Below are 22,586 nucleotides of genomic sequence, written 5' to 3' on the forward strand. Positions count from 1 at the left end.
TTTCTAGTTGAATTTTGACTTGATTGTGTGTTTTGTATTTTTCCCTGAGAAAATTTATATATATATAAAACCGAGAAACTTCTATTTAAATAACACCTCGTGAAAATGACAACTCGTATAACCGACTTACCACTCGAACTGCTGCACAAGATTTTTGCGTACACATTCGACGGAGGTAAGGATGTTGCGAGGTTCGTCGACTTAAGCAAAATAGCGCCTGAGTTTCGTCCACCGTGCGAGATGATTTTTATGGACAATCTTCGCAAAATAAGTGGTATGGAAAACTTGCAGAATCCCGATTCTCTTTTTCGGACAGCAGGTAAAAAGTTGACCGATAGGATGGACGAGCTTCATGAGGCGAGGGAAGAAAGGAGACGATATACGGACGATTGGTATGAGTCAAACGCGGAAACAGACAGCATCATCACACAACTCATCGCATTGACTGAGGCGCGAACTTTCTTCCTAACCTCGCATGATATATAAATAAAATACCATCACCATGAAACCCAAAGGTGTCGTCTATCAGGTACCATAGACGGACCATGGTCGAACCCTGTCAAAAAAAAAATATTTTAGCATTATTCTTAATTGTATTTACATCATCTGCATATGCTAACAGTTGAGTCACAGTACTTCGTTAGTTTCTTTTACCTTCCTAACAGCATATTTTAAGGTAAAATTAAAAAGCAATGGATATGATGAATCTTTGTTTTATAACCTTTCATGAATTGTACATTTGTCAGACATATTAAAAAGATTGTTAGGTATTCCAAATTCAAATAATTTATCTTTTTAGCATCTTTAACTTCAATCAAGTTAGTTTCTGGAACTATAGGTTCTGTTTAATTTATTTCTGATTTATCTCCTACATGAACATTTAAAAAGTCATTAAAGCCATTCTTCCATCTATTTGAAATAGTCAGCCATTTTTCATCAAGTTTACTTTAGGTTGCCACCCCTTTCTAAATTCATTTGCACCTCTGATACTTTTATTTCAATTGCGTTAATTTTACTTTTCAAGTAATCTCCTTTTTTTGTTACTTCTAAACATGCTCTTCTTTAACCACCTAAGTCTATTTCTATTAGGTTATGCAAACCATTGCTTACTTTTTTCTTGGTTTATACATTATTTAACTGTTGATTCTATTCTATTATGTAAAAACTCCCAATTCTTATTTAAGTCTGTTTCATTTAAATACTGCAGAATAAAAAAATGTACAATTGTATAGGTTGAGGTTCTTATGTGGAAATAAATTTCATTTTTTAAAAGTTCATTCTATGCCAGGAATTGTATTTTTTATAGTGGCATGTGCTTTCATAACTAACTAACTAACTCTCTAGCCTTCATAAACCCAAAGATTCGTAGCTGCAGCAATACAGGCCTTCCATCTGTCCCTATCTTGAGAAAGATCTATATACTCTTTTTCCATCCCTACCGATTTCCTTTAGGTCCATCTCAATGTTGTCCTTCCATCTTCGTCTTGGCCTTCCTAAAAGTCTCTTACCATCAGGTTTTCCAACAAGAATCCTGTAAACTCCTCTTTCCTCTCCCATTCGTGCCACATGACCTGACCACCTAAGTCTTCTTGATGTAATTATGTAGTTCTAAATTATGTAACCTTCTCCACTCATCTCTTTTAGGTCGAACTATTTTCCTATTTGATTAGTTAGCACGTACCATGTAACCATACACCACACACTACACCGCTCCAGAACATAGTACTACACATACAGACACCAATTCACGTAACTTCGTCACAGGGGGAGGGGTCATGACATTCCCGAGCCAGTATTATCGATGTAACATTCTTAACAGGTTAATATCCACACATAGCTGTAAGTGCATCAATCTCTACGCACACACTTAGGAATGTTTGGAATGCAAAGAATTCTTGTAACAAAACAAGTAATTGGAAAATTCCCCTTAGCCAACCATTCAGCTCAAATCACATGACCCTCTCTCTCTCGTTTTTATAAAGAAAAGGGAAGGGCATAACATTCCCAAGACAGTATTATCGATGTAACATTCTTAACAGGTCAATACCTTAATGTTTACACACACACATAAGCGCATCAATCTCTACACACATACACTCACACAGAAATATTTAGAATGGAAAAAATTCTCAGGAAATTCCCCTTAGCCAAGCAAACCACAAGTTACATGACTCTCTCTCTCTCTTTTTCATAGAGAGAAAAGAAGGCCATGACATTCCCAAGTTAGTATTATTGATGTGACATTCTTAACAGGGTTCGACCATGGTCCGCCTATGGTACCTGATAGACGACACCTTTGGGTTTCATGGTGATGGTATTTTATTTATATATCATGCGAGGTTAGGAAGAAAGTTCGCGCCTCAGTCAATGCGATGAGTTGTGTGATGATGCTGTCTGTTTCCGCGTTTGACTCATACCAATCGTCCGTATATCGTCTCCTTCCTTCCCTCGCCTCATGAAGCTCGTCCATCCTATCGGTCAACTTTTTACCTGCTGTCCGAAAAAGAGAATCGGGATTCTGCAAGTTTTCCATACCACTTATTTTGCGAAGATTGTCCATAAAAATCATCTCGCACGGTGGACGAAACTCAGGCGCTATTTTGCTTAAGTCGACGAACCTCGCAACATCCTTACCTCCGTCGAATGTGTACGCAAAAATCTTGTGCAGCAGTTCGAGTGGTAAGTCGGTTATACGAGTTGTCATTTTCACGAGGTGTTATTTAAATAGAAGTTTCTCGGTTTTATATATATATAAATTTTCTCAGGGAAAAATACAAAACACACAATCAAGTCAAAATTCAACTAGAAAAAAAACACTTTTAAACTTACGACAATTGATAGAATGTAACTTAAAAGACAATAATTTTTTTTTCAGCTCTGGTATTTATATATATATTTTCTCGGGAAAAAATACAAAATTCAATACAAATACAAATTTATACAAATTCAATCTCTGTGAAAAACAACTTGAACCACCTTTAAAATAAAATAATTGTAGCTATTACGATAAAATTTTCAACTATGTTATTTATACAGAATTTCCGGAGACAACAAGTAACATCTGATCACATCAAAACTCAAGCTGATCGAAATTACTATGAAAAAAATCACTTGATACACTTTTCTTAAACTTAAAAATAATAAAATAGTATGTAGCTTTAAAATAAATTAAATACTTAACTTTTAACAAAAAAAAAATATGAGGAGCACTACAACAACACCTCCGTACTCTTCAACTGATCTCGCAAAACTGACTAATCTGTCACGTCACATCTTATCATAACAGGTTAGTATTTTATTAAGTTTCAGTTTTTTGTAAGACTATTGCTCAGTATGTTTGGTCTTTAGTGTTATTTTTCATGTTGGTATATATTGTAAAATGTCAAGAAAATATCAGACTCTGCAAGTATTGCAGAGTATTTTGGTGTGGTATTTAGATAGGTTGCATAAATTCAAATAATGTAATCCAAAAAACTTTTTAAGTACCTAAAAACATCTGAGACAAAAAGCTAATCAGAAGACACTACGTCAAATACAAGTCATTATAATATTACGTAATAACCTGTTTGCATAAACATAATGCAACAAGTTAACTTCCGTGCTATTGTAATGTTGCGTAGTGTTATGTAATAACCTGTTGCATAAGCATGATGCAAGCAATAGTTTACTGTTATAAAAAGACAATAAAGGAAGCTTAATATGAGAGCATCACAATATTATGTAATGTTGCGTACTTTAACTCGAAAAAATTATGACACTCGTACCAAGTAGAGATTTGCAATAGTATAAAATCAACAAAAACATCGTCAAAATAGGTTTTCCAGTTTGGTTAAATTAATAAAAACAATAGGCCTCGTACCAAGTATGAGGTGAAAAAAACACAGATTTGCAATAGTATACAGAAACATCATCAAAAATAGGTTTAACATTGTGGTTAAATTAATAAAACAATAGGGCCTCGTACCAAGTATTGGTTTGAATCGGCAAAATTACACTACTGCAATTTTCTTTAGAATATATAAACTTCTGCCATATTTCTGGTAGCTAGCGAATCCCCTGGCTATAAAACGATGGTGGTTTGTAGACTATAGAATCAACAATGCTATTTTCCACCTCTTGAAGGTTTCCAAAGTGGAAATCCACTAGCTGCTGCTGCTGCACGGACTGGAACAGGTGGTAGTCTGAATGGGTCAGGTCAGGGAAGTAAGCCGAGTGAGGCAAAACTTTCAGACCCACTGAATATAGTTCCTTTTGTCTTGTGCTGCCTAGCGTTATCATGCATAAATATCACCTACCTATACCCAGTCCTGGTAATCTCTAGAGCGAGCGAACGAAACAAGTCTTCCTGCAAGCAGTGACTCGAGGGCTGAACCAATGAACGTGTGTATATTTTAACAGCAGTAGCTGTTCTCCACCAAATCGCTTTCTTCCCTCCTCCTTTGTTCTGCGCGACTTTGCTCCACAGTTTCCAGAGACAGAGTATAGCATCACTGCCGGTAAATTATTTTTCCTCTCAGTTTCGTTACTCCCATGATTCTGTTGAACTTATTATTTTTATTTTCGTTCAACAATTGCTCCAAATCTTTTCTCCTCCACTTTCTTTGGTTGTCCAGGACGTTGCTCATCTTCCAGAATGATATTTCCTCTCGCAATAGCTGAAGCCACTATTTCCAAATGCTGTATGATACAAATCTTCAGCCAAGGTCGAACATATCATTTCTATCGCCTCAGCTGCAATTTCCTTCAGTTTGATAGTGTGCCTTCGGTGCCTGACGTGCTGTTTCTCGAACGGGATCGTACTCACAAAGTTATAATTTGAACAATCGCAACCGTAAAGTATAATAGATGAATAAATTTAGGGACCGAAAATTAATTTTTACAACAAATATTAATATGTGGCCGCGGTGGCTCAGCCAGAGGTTCCAGGGTTCGAGTCCCGGGTAAGGGATGAGTATTTGTGTTTGTCCAGATTATAAGAATTTGATAAACTGTAACAATTGAAAAGTGTAAAGGTGAGAAAAAGTATGAATGGTGAGGGATACCTCCGTCCGTGTAGGGGGTATTTCCTTTATAAAAAAAAAAAGTCGGTAACGCGTCTGACTACCATGCTAAGGGTCCCTGGTTCGATCCCCGGCCGGTTCAAATCCGGGAACTTTTCTAACGTTGGAAGAGGCCCCGGCGCCCACCCAGCGTCGAATGACATGGGTACCTGGGGGTAACCCTGGTGGGTAAAGGCGGTCAGGGGCGTGATGCTGATCACATCACACCACTCACGACCGGATCAAGAAAGTGTGGGGCGTTACCCCCACACCCCCTATACAACTTCATGACGTGGTGCTAAGCACAGGGGAGCACTTTACCTTTTTTTTACACCTGATATTAATAGTTTGGAATGGCGAGTTTAATTGTCTACTTACGATTACTAAAAATACCTATGGATTTATTATTGTAGCATTTTAGGCTAATTGTATATTTCAATTTATGTGTATAAAATATGCTAACAAAAGTATTATTAATTAGATTTTGTCTTAAAAATATTCGCGTACATTTCCACAATAATTGTATTTTAATATTCCAAGTACATTGATTAATATAGATCTTACACCAGGTAAAATGTTCTGTTTCCTAAGTAATTTCGCCTACTGAATTCAAACATGCTTTAAGATTTTCTCCATCATCCACTGTTTTAAGTCGTATTATATGACATATTATTTAGTGTGTTACTAGCTGTGTATAAGGAGAGCGTAAAACAGCTACTGTATATCTGCATATTATACATAATACACCTTTGGCATACATTGATTGTTCTCTAGCTTAAAATCTCTGTCTAGCAGAATAATTCTGAAAGCTGATCCGGAATCAGCGTAACAGCACTATTAAGCCCTGTAAAGGTAAAAATTAAAATACAATTTTGTGGCGGGGTGTTAGGTTTGTAAACGTATTCCAAAATAGTAATTTCAAATGCGAAAAGGCCAAAAATATCATTCTAATCGGTTAAAAAATGTGCTCGAAAAGATGTATAGGAATTTCATATCCAATTAGTCTACATTTTTGGAAAATTTACTTCAAGTTTAAATGTCTGGAAGATATAATACAGTAAACAAAGGGTTAAAACTTATTTTTTAGTAGCCTTACTATTGTTTACCATTTCTCGCAGATGAGAAGTATAACCTCATTCAAACCATCTCCGCAAATGAAACTGAAGTTGTCAAAGCAACAATTGAAATTAATAAAACATTGTTGAACTACTTGGACCATGTTATGTTGCGTATCTTGGAAATGAACACGATTTGCACAGTCTGTTGTATCCAAAGAAATATGGACATTTAAGGATTTAAGGATTCAGAAGAATTAACTACATAATTATTCTTAATTTTAATAGACAATTCTTTTGGACGCTGCAATAGTTTTCATTTGGATTGACAATCGAGTGATGGCAGATAAAGGTGACATGATCTTGGTAAAAGAGGACTTCGTGGATAAATTATGGCTACCCAAAATTTCCTTCTACCCTGCAAGGAGTTTGAATGCAATATCTGGATTGGGAGCTTCGTCGATTCGCATGTATTTCCGAAGGAGGCTGAACTATTTTGGTTACGAAACAAGGTAACGTTCACATATTATTTCTTCTGAGAAGTCACAGGTTCAAATCTTTTATCACAGTTTTACTTTTTCTTTTTCTCCAATTAACAAAAGAGTGCAATTGCTGTAGTAGTCCGTATCCACGAGTCCAATCCGAAAACATGTTATGCTCCTCTTGCATTCCTTGTCACAAAAATATAAAAACTTAAATTAAGACTGGAATTATTTATAACAGAAGACAATTCAATAAAGTAACAACATAAAGAAATCAAAATAATATAGTAACTAGTTACCGTAAGTTTTCAAAAGAAGGCGTTAATGTACACAACTTAATGAAATCCTATTTCAACATTTATTGATACTGTTAAGTACTTAACACACAATGATTGTTAATAGGGCAAATTATGTTTCGTGTAGCGACAGTAACAAGTTTGTGAAATGTATTTCTGTGACAATGAATTTGTTATAATTAAATTGAAGTTTCGTTCATGAAAATTTTTAACAGAGCACGATACAAGAGTATAATTTCCCCCAAACCCCTCTCCAAGACAACCACGGTAACGTAGGTAAAGGGAAAGTTCTACGTGCACCTAGCATCGTGTTATAAAGGCATATTTTACGGGATTTGGGGATAGGACCCCACGCATTCTTGATCTCCGCCATTTTGGAGGTGATGTCATCAGCACCAAGCTCCGGCTGCCTTAAGCGACTATGTAGCGCGCCCTGTTTCTGATCAGTTGGCACCTAGAGCAAACATGGATTTAAAAACAGAAGGAGCATCATGCTGACCTAACCGTCTCCACTATGGCCGACATCGAGAATGTGTCGAGCTCACCATACCACCATATCTCATATGTGCTTTTAAGGGGCGGTGGAATGTGCTCTCTTGACAGTCAAAAATGAAAGATAGAGTTTTTTTATTTTCATATGATTACTTATGATGATTACATGTGATAAATGGTTGAAAACTCACATTTGAATTTTAAATGTGAGAAATGTATATATTATTTCTATTTAAGGAACTTTTCTTTTTTTTTCAGATTATGTACATGTGAAACTACATGCAATTATGTAATTTCCATTTCTAATTCCAGATGGTCTCTTGACTTGATCTGCGAAATGCAATTTGATTCATTTCCAATGGACGTTCAGGCGTGCTCATGGATTATAGAAGGGAGTAAGTGCTGCTCGTTACTGTAGTTCTATTTCAGGAAAGGTTTCTTCCCTTTAGCTGAAAACCAAGCAGCTACCCTTTGATCCCTTATTTGTAAATTTCTCATGAGAATTATAGAAGCAGAATCACATTGTTTGAAAACATTTTCTGACACCTAAACACAGTGCGTTCGTTTTGACTCCTTCCCGAGATAGCGCGTGGATGCAGAACGGCGAGGCACGGCGCGGATGTCGGCAGTTTCAGCCGTGACGTTCAGCTTATTTTCACACCCATATCTTTACCATGCGCGTAATGTGTGAATGTAGTTGGCCATCACCTTGAACAACTCTTATGGCTCAGGTTAGTACTCGCTATGCAATATAAATACAATTTTCTGCATGCTAGAGATATGTGCGTAAAATTCAGGGGGACGTAACCGAAAGAAAATGCCGGCATCTGTGCCATGCCTTGCCATCTGCAGTCACACGCTATTTCGGCCCCGAGCCAAAATGAACGCACTGTGTATTGTATATCTGTTCCTGTAGTAAATGCCACGTTTTTTACGCAATAAACAAGAATCACTTTTTCTCTGATGGCTGTGTTGACAAGTACAGAGGTTCTACATCCATGCAGAAGTGTGTATTTTATATACAGGCAGGATATATAAATTAAATTGAAGTTTTATGCTTCATTCACAGGTAGGTTAATATTTTCAGTTCATTTTACGAGCCCCTTAGCTGTAGCGTCAGATCATCACTTTGTGCAAAGTTTCAGACGTAAGTGGTATTTTATTGTCAGCTAACATAACATTGAAAAGTTTCTTTGCACTTGGACTTACACAAGAGAAAAAATATAATCCATTTTTGGAATAGCAAGTGTAAAGGAAACTTTTAAATAGCTTCAGAGAGCGAAAGTATGCTGAATATGACCAAACATTATGCTCCAGCACATATAAAGTAGTCGATTGTTCATATACCGCGTGAGGCACCTAAAGGTACCACCTGAAATAGCAAAGAAACCAGAAACAGTAGCGATGTGAGGTTTGCAGCAAACAATAATATCAAATGGGGCTCGTAAATCGAAGGTATGGGATGGGTCGAAAAATATCGACAAATGGGGCATCTAGAGCAAAGTCATATTTTTTTTAAATGGAACGATATACAATAACATGCATAATATAAAAGAGCACACGCAGAGAAAAACAACGCCGTTGGTCTCATGCATCTACTGCACATAGGAACGAAGATATGGCCATGTGAAAATATGTAAACAAACTAACAAGTGGCCCACTTGACCGTCAGTACCACGGCATGTACAAGTATGAGATGTCGGAAGCCATTGGACAAGATGAAGACAGAACGTGTTAAAGGAAGAAAAAATACAGTAGACATAGTCAGCACCATGTATTTGACAGTGTTACAGCATAATGAAAATGACCATGACAGTATGTCGAAGAACCACTGCGTAAGAAGGGAAAACCTGTCAAAGTGTGTGTTCAAAGTGGTGGCCGTCAGCTGCGATACAGGCAACGAGGCGCCCACGCAAAGATCGTTGCACAGAATGTAGCATCTCGTAGGGAATGTCCCTACAGGCCCCAGTAATGCGGTGTTGCATTTCCTCTGGAGTTGTTGGCACATCCCGGTAGACAATGTCCTTCAGCTTTCCCCACAGGAAAAAGTCCAACGGTGGCAAATCTGGGGAACGAGCCGGCCATTTGACAGGCCCTCCACGTCCAATCCAACGATTTGGAAATGTATTTTCCACACATGCTGTAGCGCGTCTTGCACTGTGAGCTGGGCACCCGTCATGTTGGTACCACATTTCCCTCCTTGTCTGAAGTGATATGTCCTCCAATAGTACAGGCAGTTCATGTTGTAAAAACTGTATGTATCGGTCAGAATTCATTGTCCCTTGTTTAAAAAAAGGGCCAATGAGATGTTCACCCACTATACCACACCACACGTTCACACTCCATGGGCGCTGGCGTTCCACTTGGCGAAGCCAATGTGGATTTGTCACCGACCAATAGTGCATGTTCCTTAGGTTGACATTTCCATGATTGGTAAAAGTTGCCTCGTCAGTGAAGAGGATACGTGACAAATCGGGTGTGTCGTGTCGTAACATCCATGTGTAAAACCGAACACAGTCCACAAAATCATTCCCGTGAAGTTCCTGACGGAGGGAGATATGATAAGGGTGAAACTTGTGTGTGTGCAGAATGCGCAATACACTTCGCTGACTCATCCCAGCATCCCTGGCAATTTCACGAAAGCTAATGTGCGGATTCACAGCAACAGCGGCGAGAACATTTGTTGCACCTGCCTCACCTGTAGTTGGCTTGTTCCGCACACGTGCTCGTGGTGTTACACTTCCGGTGTCTCTTAATTTAATAAATAACTTACCAAACAGACGTCGAGATGGCTGTCGTCTGTCCGGATATCTCTCTGCGTACACACGGTAGGCTTCTGAGGCATTATTTCGGCATTCACCATAAATCAGGATCATGTCCGCTTTTTCTATGTTTGTGAACACCATAATCTTCGCTCTTACCACTACGACTGCTTGCTATGGACTAACACGATCTCGTGGACCTGCTATCAAAACTTGCTCTGCGTAAAGGCAGTTCTGTCAGGCACCTGAGAAGTCTTACATGCCGTGGTACTGACGGTCAAGTGGGCCACTTGTTAGTTTGTTTACATATTTTCACATGGCCATATCTTCGTTCCTATGTGCAGTAGATGCATGAGACCAATGGCGTTGTGTTTCTCTGCGTGTGCTCTTTTATATTATGCATGTTATTGTATATCGTTCCATTTAAAAAAATATGACTTTGCTCCAGATGCCCCATTTGTCGATATTTTTCGACCCACCCCATACCTCCGATTTACGAGCCAAATTTGATATTATTGTTTCCCGCAAACCTCACATCGCTACTGTTTCTGGTTTCTTCGCTATTTCAGGTGGTACTTTTAGGTGCCTCACGCGGTATATGCCCCATACATAAACTTAATTTGGATTTTCATAAAATGAATTTCTATATCGTTCAGTAACATATCATCCTTACAAGTAATTTAAAATGTGGAAAGTTAAGAAATAACGCTTGATAAAATTCCCTCTGGGACCTTCTTGTTATTTCCTTTCAATATGTAAAAGATCTCCATATTTTTCTGTTGTAATCCACCATTAGCATAATTTCCCCCCGTACTAAATTAAATACATGTTCATAACTTTTCAGCATATACGAAATTATATTTAAATATCTTCAATAGGCCTAATCATATTCACTCGTCCTGTCTACAAATGTCAACAAACTATATATCAGAAATTATATTTGATATTTGTTGTTGCAGTAATTTCAATCTGATAAATTTATCAAGTAATAAGTAAATTAGTCATTAGTCATCTCGAGTGATCCTCTGTCTGACCGTGAGAGATATACGACGATTTCACAATTTTGTAAAAATTCATTTTTCCAGATGCACCTTACAAATATCTGAATTTGACGTGGTCCCCAATAGGAGGACTGAAGCTGAAGAATAGTTCGTGGGGATCCACCGACATGAAGCTCCCGAGCTTCAAACTGAGATTCAAAGCACACGCGAACAACCCCAAGAGAGGTGAGTGTGATTCGATACCATTTAGTCTGTAGACTGAAGTCAGATAACATGAGCGCTTCAAAAGCACAATGGGCAGCAGACCACTTTTAAAGTTTTTGTCTTGAAACGGATTCTATACACTAAGAACGTGCCAGAGGCTGTTGAATTTTCCACTTTTTTCCCCCGACATTGATCAAAAAACAATAGATAATGTATGACATTATGTGTATTAGTGTATTATTCAAAATAAAATATATTATTGTCTAGATTTTCATGGTTGGATCTGAGCGCCTATATGCATTGATCATCGATCATCATATCGCTACATGGAGCTAGACGCCAGATCCTCGTTAGTCCTCAAAATACAGTTCAGGGTGTAGTACGTGGAAGTGAGGTTGGCATTTGGGTGTCTTGAGAAAGGGTCACCCATTATACACCTCGAAACTTAGAGTACACCACTACAGTATGCATCGATCCCGAGGAGCAGAACACATACACACACACACATCACCTAATAAAAGAAAATAATATATAATCTCGTATTACATATGTAAGATGTCTGTTAATTCCTTTCAAGATGGCTTACTTTAAACCTACAAAACTTTGGAATACAACACTTGGCACGGTTGATTTGTAGTAGCGATAATTTTTGAACGATACCTTTATGATAATTTGCCACCAGAAACCCTACACCTACTTTTAGTTATGATACAGGCATGATTTTTGCCCAGGAATCATACACATGCTTTGAATGATGCCTGCATGAAATGTTGCCACCAGAAATCCTATGCATTCTTTTTTCATAATGTCTGCATTATATGTTGCCCCAGGAATCCTGTACGTGCTATTCCTGTATTATTTCTTTTGGCCCAGAAGTTATATCCATGCATTTTGAATAATGCATGTATGACTATTTGTCCCCTGAAATCCTATACATGCGTTTTGAATGAAGGCATTATTTTCTTGATCCAGAAATACTATGCATGTTTTTTGCCCGATTCCTATATATGCTTAATTACCACTGACATTCTACACATATTCTTTGCCTGTATGATTTTGTGTCTGACTAAATCCTACACACTGTGTTTTTAAATTATACCCTTTTGATTTTTTGCCACAAAAATCCTGCACATATTATTTAATAATGTCTGTATGATTATTCTGCTTGAAATTTTACACACAATTTTTGTTTGCCCCAGAAATCCTATATGTGGTATTTGAATGATCCATTATGATCTTGTGCCACCAGAAATCCTACACATACTTTTATAATGATGCCTGCATGATACTTTGCCCTAAGAATTTCAACACGTATTTTCTGAATGATGCCTGTACGTTATTTTTGCCCAGAAATCCCATACATAATTTTTGAATTAGGCCTGTATGACTATCTGTCTCCTTACATTCTACGAATATTTCATTTTGGAATAATACTTATATGATTTTGTGTCCCCAGAAATCCTACACATTTTTTTACGTAATGCCTGTATGACTTTTGCGGTCTGAAATTTTATAATTCTTTTAGATAACGCTTGCGTGATTGTTTGAGCCAGAAATCTTATATATTGTTTTATAATGATCCACGTATGATTTTTTGCAACAAGAATTTGAATTGTAGACATATTTAAGAATGAGGCCTGTAAGACTCTTGGCACCAGAAATCCTCAACATATTTTTTTTAAAGATGCCTGTATGATATTTTACCACAGAAATACTGCACATACTTTTGACTATTTTCACTCTGAAATCCTACACATGTCTTATTAATAGTGCCTGTATGATTTTGTGCCCTCAGAAGACCTACATACATATTTAATGTAGTCTGTATGATTATTTTTCGCAGAAATACTGCACCTTATGTTACAGCGTAAACAGACTGTTGGTTGATGCGATATATGGGAGGGGAGGAGAAGCGATCTCTTTGACTGTGATCAGTAGTAAACTAGTGGTCTCACTGCCAAAGGTTTGTGTTTCGAGTTTCGCCCTGAGTGCGAGCGTTATTTTTCGAGTCCCACTTAATATTTTTAGTTACCATGCATCTCCGTAATGACGATTACATAACAACGACGGAAAGAAAAAAACAATAACAAAAATTAAAAAAAACAGAAATCTACAAACAATAAGGACTCCTCGATAAAGTAGTAATAACGCTGTCGAATGGTAGTGAAGGCGTCCAGGGTTAGGTCGCGTTAAAGGATAATTGCCCAGTAATACGGATTCTAATTTAGACTGCATATGCAGTTTCTATAGCCTATCTGAGTAAATCAAATGGCACTGTCAGTTACTATGATGTTCAATTTTGTTCAAAATAGTGCACTGAGGTTCAATTTAGAGACATTTCACCAATGATTGGAATATTTATATTATTTTCCTCAGTGAAATATTTTACGAGAATATTAATATTATATATATTTAACATAATTTATTTAGGTTCTTCTGTATAATACTGTTAGAGATCTATCCACACATATTTACTTTCAGATTTTCTCATTAAACGACTGTACCTTACTGTGTACCTGTACAGGGATCTCTCCCCTCACTTGCTGATGACGTACTTCCCCAGTGGACTCCTGGTTGCCCTGTCCTGGTGCAGCTTTATTATAAACCCAGAGATGGTTCCAGGGAGGGTGACGCTGATGATGACCACTCTCCTCACTCTCGTCACAATGTTCAACTCCCTCCGGTAAGTGAACTAACACTGACCTTCAGATGTGATTTCCAATTCATTCCCAATTGTGCACTCAGCACCTTCGAAATACGAAGTTAACATAACATAGGCGCCGAATTTAAGAGCCAGGCAGTTTCTGCTCCTCTTCCACCACGGTAACCACTCATATCATATTAGCCAAATAAAATGAGGGCTTCACCAACACAATAGATTGGAAGTTTGTTATAAGTTCTTGACTGCAAATTCAGGTTGTGCACAAAGACTGTGTGCTCATAAGTATTTCCAGACATTTTTTTTCGCAAGTAGTTTGTTTATTATAAGGTATCTATGGTAACCACCTACAAAGGAGCATTGGTTACAATTAGAAATTTATCATCCTCCTTCTGTAGCGATGCCAAATAGACTTCCAACAATAGATTAATAAACTTGAGAGGGAACACCCGACAGTAGCCCAGCCTCCATCATCATACAATCAGGGCTATGTGCTTGTTGTCCTGGTACCTGAAGTTTACACCAGGACCTCATATCCGTTGAATTTCTGTTCCAACGTCTTAATTTTCCTCTATTTCTTTATTTTTCAATTGAACATTACATGTATGTACATCGTTGTTCGGAGATCCAGAACAACGATGTTAATTCTACAAATAATACAATTGATACAACTAGACTTTCATCATTTTTCATTGATGATGGAACATACTGGAAGAGGTATTTATATTTTTCTATTTTTTTTTAATATTTTTTTTATTTCTTATGTTCGTGAGTGGTTTAGTGTGGAAACTAGTGAGAGTAAGAAAGTTAATATTGTTGTTTAGTAGTAGTAATTAGAGTAAAGTAATATGAAGTATAAGTATAGACTTCCAACACACAAATGCACGTATATGCATATATGTGTGAGTGTGTGTGATGTTGACTGATTTTTTATAGCTATTTTTCAGTTTGAAACCGTTTGCAAAGAGAATTTGCCTCACTAGTAGAGTCCATTTTGTAGACAGAAGCCTGGGATAGACTTTCCTCAATCCAACCTGGTGTACGTAAGGAATCACCTAACTGCATTACTCATGAAGCAACACATAGTTGCAATGTATGAAATGCATAGAAAAGTAAGATTTTGAATTTTTTGTTTAAAAAAACACCTGAAAGAAAAGAGTGATTACACGTCGAACTCTCAGATTTTGATAAATTTTCGTGGATGTCGATTCCTTTTTGTTAAATCTGCTGCAAGAGTCGATTTAAAAAAAAATCGCTTATTTACGAGACACGATATTTTCAAATACGTATATCTTTCGAAGTAAATGCCACGAGGTTTTGCAAGAATTCTCCAGGAAAATATTAAGTAACAAGGAACACGATATTATCAGAATTTCCATGCTAGGTGTTTGAAAATGTTCCTAGAATAGCGGAGAGTTAAAACCGGGGTCAGAATTAGAATGAAATAATGTGTTGCGAACATTTAGGGGAATACCGTAAAAATTTTAGCGGTGGTTGTGGGGTATGTGGAGAAATTATTGGCAGTGTAGAAATTTTGGGGGATTTTTGGAGGGTTGAATATTCTTTGACATTTACACAAATAAAACTGTCACACTTCTCTCTTTTGACAGTAGCTATACAATAAGGAATTAAATGTAAAAATATGTGTTGTATTTACTCCGAAGTATGTTGTAAATTGTTATTCAACGCAAGACGAATTTCAGAATGAATGGCTGCGTCTACTTGCAATTCCAAACCGCCAACCACACTACACGTAAGAAATATAAAAGAAAAAAATGCTTGAAATATTATTTTTTTATTATTGAAAACTTCCAAAATTGAACACATCGAATATTTGACCGAATAGTGTTAGAAATACCCTTTGACCGTCTCTATGTTCAAAAGATGACCAGTTTAATCTCTGTAGCTTTACTCCGAGATACACGAATTTTAAAATACAGTGTCTTATAAATAATCCGTTTTTAAAAATCTTAAAAATCGGACAAAACCCTTGACTTAATATTGGGTGAAAAATCGACTCGCTCACCAAAAATAGTCAGATCCGAAGATTAACAGTTAACACCTGCTTATTTGTCTTGGAATCCCGTAAACACTTTTTTAAAATATATTATCAACAGGCAGAAGCTGAGTCCTTCGTTCGAGGTGAAGCCCGTGGAGCAGTGGTTCATCGCTTGCATGATGTTCGTGGTGGGAGCCCTTCTGGAGTACGCAGTCCTTCTGTTGAGCAGCCGCTGCTCACTCATGCGAGAGAAGGCATCGGAACCACACCCCCACGCTGTTCCATCTCTGACGCGCATCAAGCTTTTCGTAAGTATTTTTATACCATAACAGCCGCCACGAAGGTGGCTGAATGAGCTATTGCAATTTATCGGAAAAGCGAAGAGAGCGAGGGAGCAGAGTCGCTGGTACCTCTACACAATAACGTCGTCTAGTTCGCTGAACATTTCTTGTCAGTTCGCAAGCCACCTACTGCATGCCATGCACTAGAAGAACTGCTCAATATGAGCTCAAAATGTTCATAATGTTATTTTTCAGTTCATAAAATATATTAGTTCAGTTATATGCCTCAAGAAGGTCCCCGTGTTTCATTTAGATGAGAATACGGAAATAGACGCCAAAAAATAAAACTTGCTAGCAAAGTGAACATTCAACATTCATAACTTCAATGAAGATTCTTCATGTTGATTGCTATGTTTTTCCCATGAAACAAATTCCAGCCTGGGTATAGGTGTTGTTTGTGAATGTCCCTTCATCAATTTCATCATATCATCACTCATCCTCATATTCACGATTAGCCAAAAATGGTACAAATGCGAAGTAAAATAAACCAAATCTATCAAATGTTTTCTTCCATGCGGTTCTATTTTGTTAGCATTATTAGCTTTGTATGGGCATGAGGTTATCTGCTAAGCTATTCCCCTGAGCATCATGTGATCTTATGACACTTCAATGCAGCATTTGGTAATAGAGATGACTTCTTCAACTCTAGCACTGAAATTGCAGTAAAATCGTCGAATGAGAACGAAAGGAACTTAACTCCAAAAATGAGGTTTTCATTTTGTATAAAAATATTCTTTGAAGAGCACTATTTGTACTCAGATCGACATATCTTCACTTCTAATCAGGGAGTCGTAACGTACCCAATTTGCGTTACACGTTACGTTCCATTTTGTAGGAGGAAGAGTATGGTTCAGCAGCTGGTACCCATGTAACGTAACGAAATGCAATATGTTACAGACTGACGTTACAGAGAACGTAACAAAATGTATTATGGTAGATATTAACGTTATAAAGGAACGGAACGAAATGAGCACATTGGAACATAACGTAATATGCAATATGGTATATACTACCGTTACAAGGATACAAGGAACGTAGTAACGAAATGCATTGTGGTATATACTAGCGTTACAAAAAAACGTAACGAAATGCAACATGGTAGTAAATAACGGTACATAGGAACGTAATGAATGCAATCCTCCGTAACGGAACGAAGTGAAAGGCAATATGGTTAATTAACGTTACATAGGAATGTAACAAAATGTAAACCACTGTAGCGGAACGGAACAAAATGCAGTTGGGTACATACCATCTGCATAAGGAACGTAAATAAATTCAGTATGGTAGATGTTAACGTTACAAGGAAAGAACAATTCACAAATGTTTGCTAGTAACGTTATAGGTGCGTGACAAATATAATCTATTAAACATCAAGGAAGAAAAAGGAATAGCCCAAATCTCTTGCCATTCATTGGAACATTGCGAAAAATAACTCAGTATATTGTGTGGGATTAATGTTTCGTTAAAAATATGGTTGTTTGTAAATTAATGAATTTCCACCAGGGTTGTTAAAGGATCAGGAATTTTAAATCAATTCAATTCAGGTTCAGCAGGGAATATTAGCAAGCATAAATGGATCTGGACCGTAAAGAGCCTTTTTATGTTTAAGGTATTTAAATAAGTTCCAGGAACCTTTTTTCTGGATCAATTGAAATACGGCACAGGGTCCTTCGTTCCGGATCAATTTAAAGACGGTCTAAGTTCCATATTTGAAATGAAACAATACGCAACTTGGACCGAATTTACACTGTGATAGAACAGGTTCCGGTATTGTTGCGGAACCCAATAGAACCCATTAGTTGATGGGTTCGTGGACGTTTAAAAACCCTGATTTGAAAATTACACTTTTGGCTCGAAATTGAATAAACCTTCCATGTAGTGTAGAAATGAGTAGCCATAGGCGTGCGCACGAAGTCCAAAAGGGGGGTTAATGCCCCGCCCTAATCATGGACGTCTGCAGATATTTTCGACGGAGGGAGAAGCGAGGTATTTTTCCATGGGGCATATTACCCCGATAATAGTGTTGCCCCCTCAAGAAACACCACTTGAATTCGAAATTATCGCATTCCTGCATACCCATTATAATAATTAATGTAAATTACTATGACTGGAATCAAATTATACGTGTGAAATATATACTTTTAGCTGACATTCGTTTTCTAAAGGAGAGAGGTGGCCATCCGCACCCCCCTTTCAGATTTCCATGCCCCTATATTATTATACTTTAATCCAGAAAGTTAGGGGAGAGGAATTTTATCGCCGGTTATTAAACTATATTATGCTCTTGAAGAAAATGAAGTATTTTTAAGCCAATGAAAGTTCACAAAACAACTACGGCTAAAGAAGGTGCAGTGGCGCAACCACAGGGGGGGGGGGGAGATTGGGCCTCAACCTTGGACGGAAATCAATTCTAAGGGGTAAGGTTGCAAACATTGAACTATGGAAAGAAAGGTTGCAGAATCTAAGAGTTGCAGGACAAAACGATACTAAAGACGGATTTAGTTTTCACGTCTTTCGTGCATTATTTCTTCCAGACGGTCAAGAGCATCTGCAAGGAGGCACAGAAGGGCAATTGCCCCCTTTCGATTTATATCTTTATACAAATGTAAATAAAGTTATATAAAATTGTCTAGCTCGTTTCGCTCGCAATATCTGCTTTTCTTACAGTCTTGTCAATTTCAAACCCTTAGCTATAGTGGAACCATGAGCAAAACAACCTGCGCAGACCCACGACTCCTGTACACCATACTCCCGCTTGTAGGGGAGGGGGAGAGTGGACCATGCTTCCTTATGGCCCGAGGTGGAGGGAAGAAGGGAAAGCTGCGCGGGGACTTTTCGTCCCAAGGTTTTTTTCCTTGTGGTCGATGTATAGGGGACGGCGGCAGTCAGCCCTGGACGCCGAACGATGTAAATAGAAAAAAAAATGTAAAAGAGAATGTCATGGGCCTCCATGATTTTTTTGCGCCATATTAAATCAATATTGTTTTCAGTTTGCAAAAATTTGGATCTAAACGTTTTCTTGATCGCTTCGCTAGCAATTTATTTTCTGTAATGCATTGTAAATTACCAGAGGGAGAAGTAACAAGAAGTAAGTACGTCAGACTATTACAAACAGTTGAGTCTTAAATGTATGAACAATTGTTTGGGGGAGAAGAAGCGCACACATTTCAGAGGCATATTTTTTGTTGTTTGTTGTGGGGCGAATGAATTCATTATGTAATGTATTAATATAGGCTATATAAATTGTGTACGTATAATAATAGTGCCATTATTACTACTATTATTAATAGTTTATCCAAGTACTCCCCCCGCAGACAAGAATTTGTGGTTACTCCTCTGAGGGGGTGCATCATTTTCTATGTAATTGAAAACTATCGCGCTTCGTTCTCTGGCAAATTTCTTAAAAATAAAAGTAAGGACATTTTGAACAGGACACTTAATAACATAATGGCGATGTCTTCCATTCCTAACTCCCAGGTGTGGGCAGACGTTGTAACATGCACTTTTAGTGACCATTGATTTCTACCATAAATTGCTACTACTAGATAGTGAACATAGAAGTGCATGTTTGGACACACGCCAGAGATTGTGCTTATGGCAATGGTCATCGTTAGTGCTCGAAAGTTGATGTGTGTGTGTGTTCAGTAGACTTTCAGCTATGCAATTGCGGGCGCGCACTTATGTGTGTGTAACAAATTTACTTTGTTTTTATATAGTCTTGTGTAACGTACGCATACTGTACTTTAGCGAGGACAAGAATTTACATGACCCCAACTCAGCCATGCAAAAATTAAACTTTGATAGTTATTGGAGCCCATTTTAATATTACAATTGTGGGTTCAGTATTTTTGAGGTATCGATAAGACATGTGGAACGACTGATTCTAACAAAATGAGTCAAGTTCAAAAGATATGTGGATGCTATTTGTCATCTCCATTTACATTCCATGCTGTTACACGGGATGATTTGGTAGTAGAGTGATTGACTATTCGGTTTCCATTCTTCAAAAACTCATTGTCCAGAACATTAGAAAGTAACATGCTGATTTGGATACACACACAGGCAGACACGTGCGTCCATCAAGGTAATTAATGTACATTAATTTGCATTTGCGTGCGTCTTTTGATAATTTATCAGATGCCATGCAATAATTACTTAGACAAGATAATGACAATGATGTTGCCATTTTTTGATATTTTATTAAGAGAATTTTATAACAAGAGAACTAAACTTAACCTTAGGAAGTAGCGTGTTTGAAAAACAAGAATTGATTTTAGGTTACATATTAGGAGGCTAACAGTAACGTCTGTTATTGAGTGGTGTTCCTGAGTAATGTGCTCTAAATGTTACATTTTGAGGTACATTCTAAAATGGCTGTCAAATTTATCATAAAAAATCTAAAAATTTACACTAATCTCTCACAAAGAAACAGATATCATGGGAATTAATACAATAAAAAAAAATTAGGATTTGTTCACCAACCAAGGAATAACAATATTTGCCATATATTCAACTCCCTACAACATCGAAGCTCAATTTTTTTTAAAAAAATGTAAATATACACATATTTAAAGTATGCATTCGTACTGTATAAGCATAAGAATAGAACGGAGGTTCTGAAAAGTATATATTGAAACAGTTTTTAAAATTTTGTTGAATATCTTTATTATTCTCTTAATCATTCCAAGGTAAATTCTAAAACAAGGAAAAAAAATACCTTATTACTTAAAAAACTAGAGAAATTTTGTATCTTTCAAAACAAAGCAAATACACTGTCATTTCCTTCAGGTGTCAATTTAAAACTAAACAGAATTCCACAAATTTGACATGAATAAAAATATATTTCATACTCTTGTATAACATCAGTATATCTGTGCAATTTTGTGAACAGGTAAGACAGCTACTCAAAACTAAATTTATTAATTACTAGGAAACATTAAACAAGTACGAGCAAAATTGTTCTTTTAATTAAATTACTTCTTATGGAACCTCTGAAAAGATTTTCTTTGGTTACAGCTACTTATGTATAATGAACTATAAGATCACAAAAAAAATCAAGTAATTATATACATTATTAATCTAGACAGTAATATTCCCCACATTTTCAACATGTTGTACAAGATCTTTCTGTGGTGTATCATTGGATTCCACAAAGTTTGCTACAATGTTTGTAGTCAATTCTGTGCTGCTATTTCTGAGATTGCTTTTTAATGAAGATTTAGTTAGATTTTTTTTCATGAAAATATAATTATTTCTAATAACAAGTATGTCATCAATAATTTCGGTTGCCATATTACACCTGAGTGGGTTTAGTATGAATTTCAGAGATGAAAAGAGTCTCTCGACACTAACTTGTGTTGCAGGAGTAGAGAGAACAATACAAGCCAAAATGTACAATTCGGGACAACTTGATTTTCTAATTTCCCAGAAATTTAGAACATTTTCAGTCCTTTTCAGTCTTCGAGTTGAAACAAAGTAAGTGTCCAATAATGACGCAATATTAAACTTTGGTGCAGATATGGTATTCCGCCGCAATAAATCTTGTTTCTTTAAGTAGTTTGTGACATGGTCACTGTCATCATCTTCAGTGCTGGAATCTTCTTGTTTCTTTACCTCTCCACACACTGATAAGGATTTCATGTGTTCAAGTCTTAACCACAACTTCTGGAGATACACCTTCGCCACATGGATGTTTTCTTCACTTAAAACAGAAAAGTACCTGGGATCCATGTAAATAGAAGCAAGAAATCCTGGATACTCAAATAATGATGGAAGTCTCTCTTCGTTATTGACATATAATGCTTGTTTTTCTCGTTTGTCCATGCCCTCTACTATGTGGCGTGCAAGGTCTGTGTTGATTGTTGATGTTTTAAGGCGACACTCCAGCCATATCCCGTAGAAGTCGCCAAGTAGAATCTGTTCTTCTTGCAGCCTCTTTGTGGCTACTTTGGCTGGTTCCAGTGACGTCAAAATAGCCTCAATGTATATCCAGTCTTCTTGCTTTATTTTAACTTGCTCTTGATAGTAATCCCCTATGAACTTTTTAAGTGTAAAAAGTGACTGGAGCATATCATTTGTGCTGTTCCATCTTGTCGGGACATCAAGGGATGGTACCGGCAGTGATTCTGCATTCAATTGACGCCGTGCTGTAGGCGATCGTAAGACACGGCATGCTGCTTGACATGTCACAATAATATCCTTAACTTCAGGAATGGAATTGAGAGCATCATTTACGATTAAATGAAGAGTATGCGAC

General features: G+C 37.1%; 1 protein-coding gene across 1 annotated transcript in view; it reads left to right on the forward strand.

The window, feature by feature from the left end:
* Window positions 1-6,487: 6,487 nt before the first annotated feature.
* The window catches only part of LOC145992606 (glutamate-gated chloride channel alpha-like), a 32,429-nt gene continuing 16,330 nt past the window's right edge, over window positions 6,488-22,586 (forward strand). Inside the window, exons 1-5 of the mRNA XM_083128959.1 lie at window positions 6,488-6,606; window positions 7,677-7,759; window positions 11,212-11,352; window positions 13,813-14,014; window positions 16,108-16,297. Coding sequence (XP_082985085.1) covers window positions 6,563-6,606; window positions 7,677-7,759; window positions 11,212-11,352; window positions 13,813-14,014; window positions 16,108-16,297 — 660 coding nt within the window. The 5' untranslated portion in view covers window positions 6,488-6,562. The remainder of the gene's footprint in view (window positions 6,607-7,676; window positions 7,760-11,211; window positions 11,353-13,812; window positions 14,015-16,107; window positions 16,298-22,586) is intronic.

The sequence above is a fragment of the Lepisma saccharinum genome, chromosome 9 (assembly GCF_977018435.1).
Source record: "Lepisma saccharinum chromosome 9, izLepSacc3.1, whole genome shotgun sequence".
NCBI lineage: Eukaryota > Metazoa > Arthropoda > Insecta > Zygentoma > Lepismatidae > Lepisma > Lepisma saccharinum.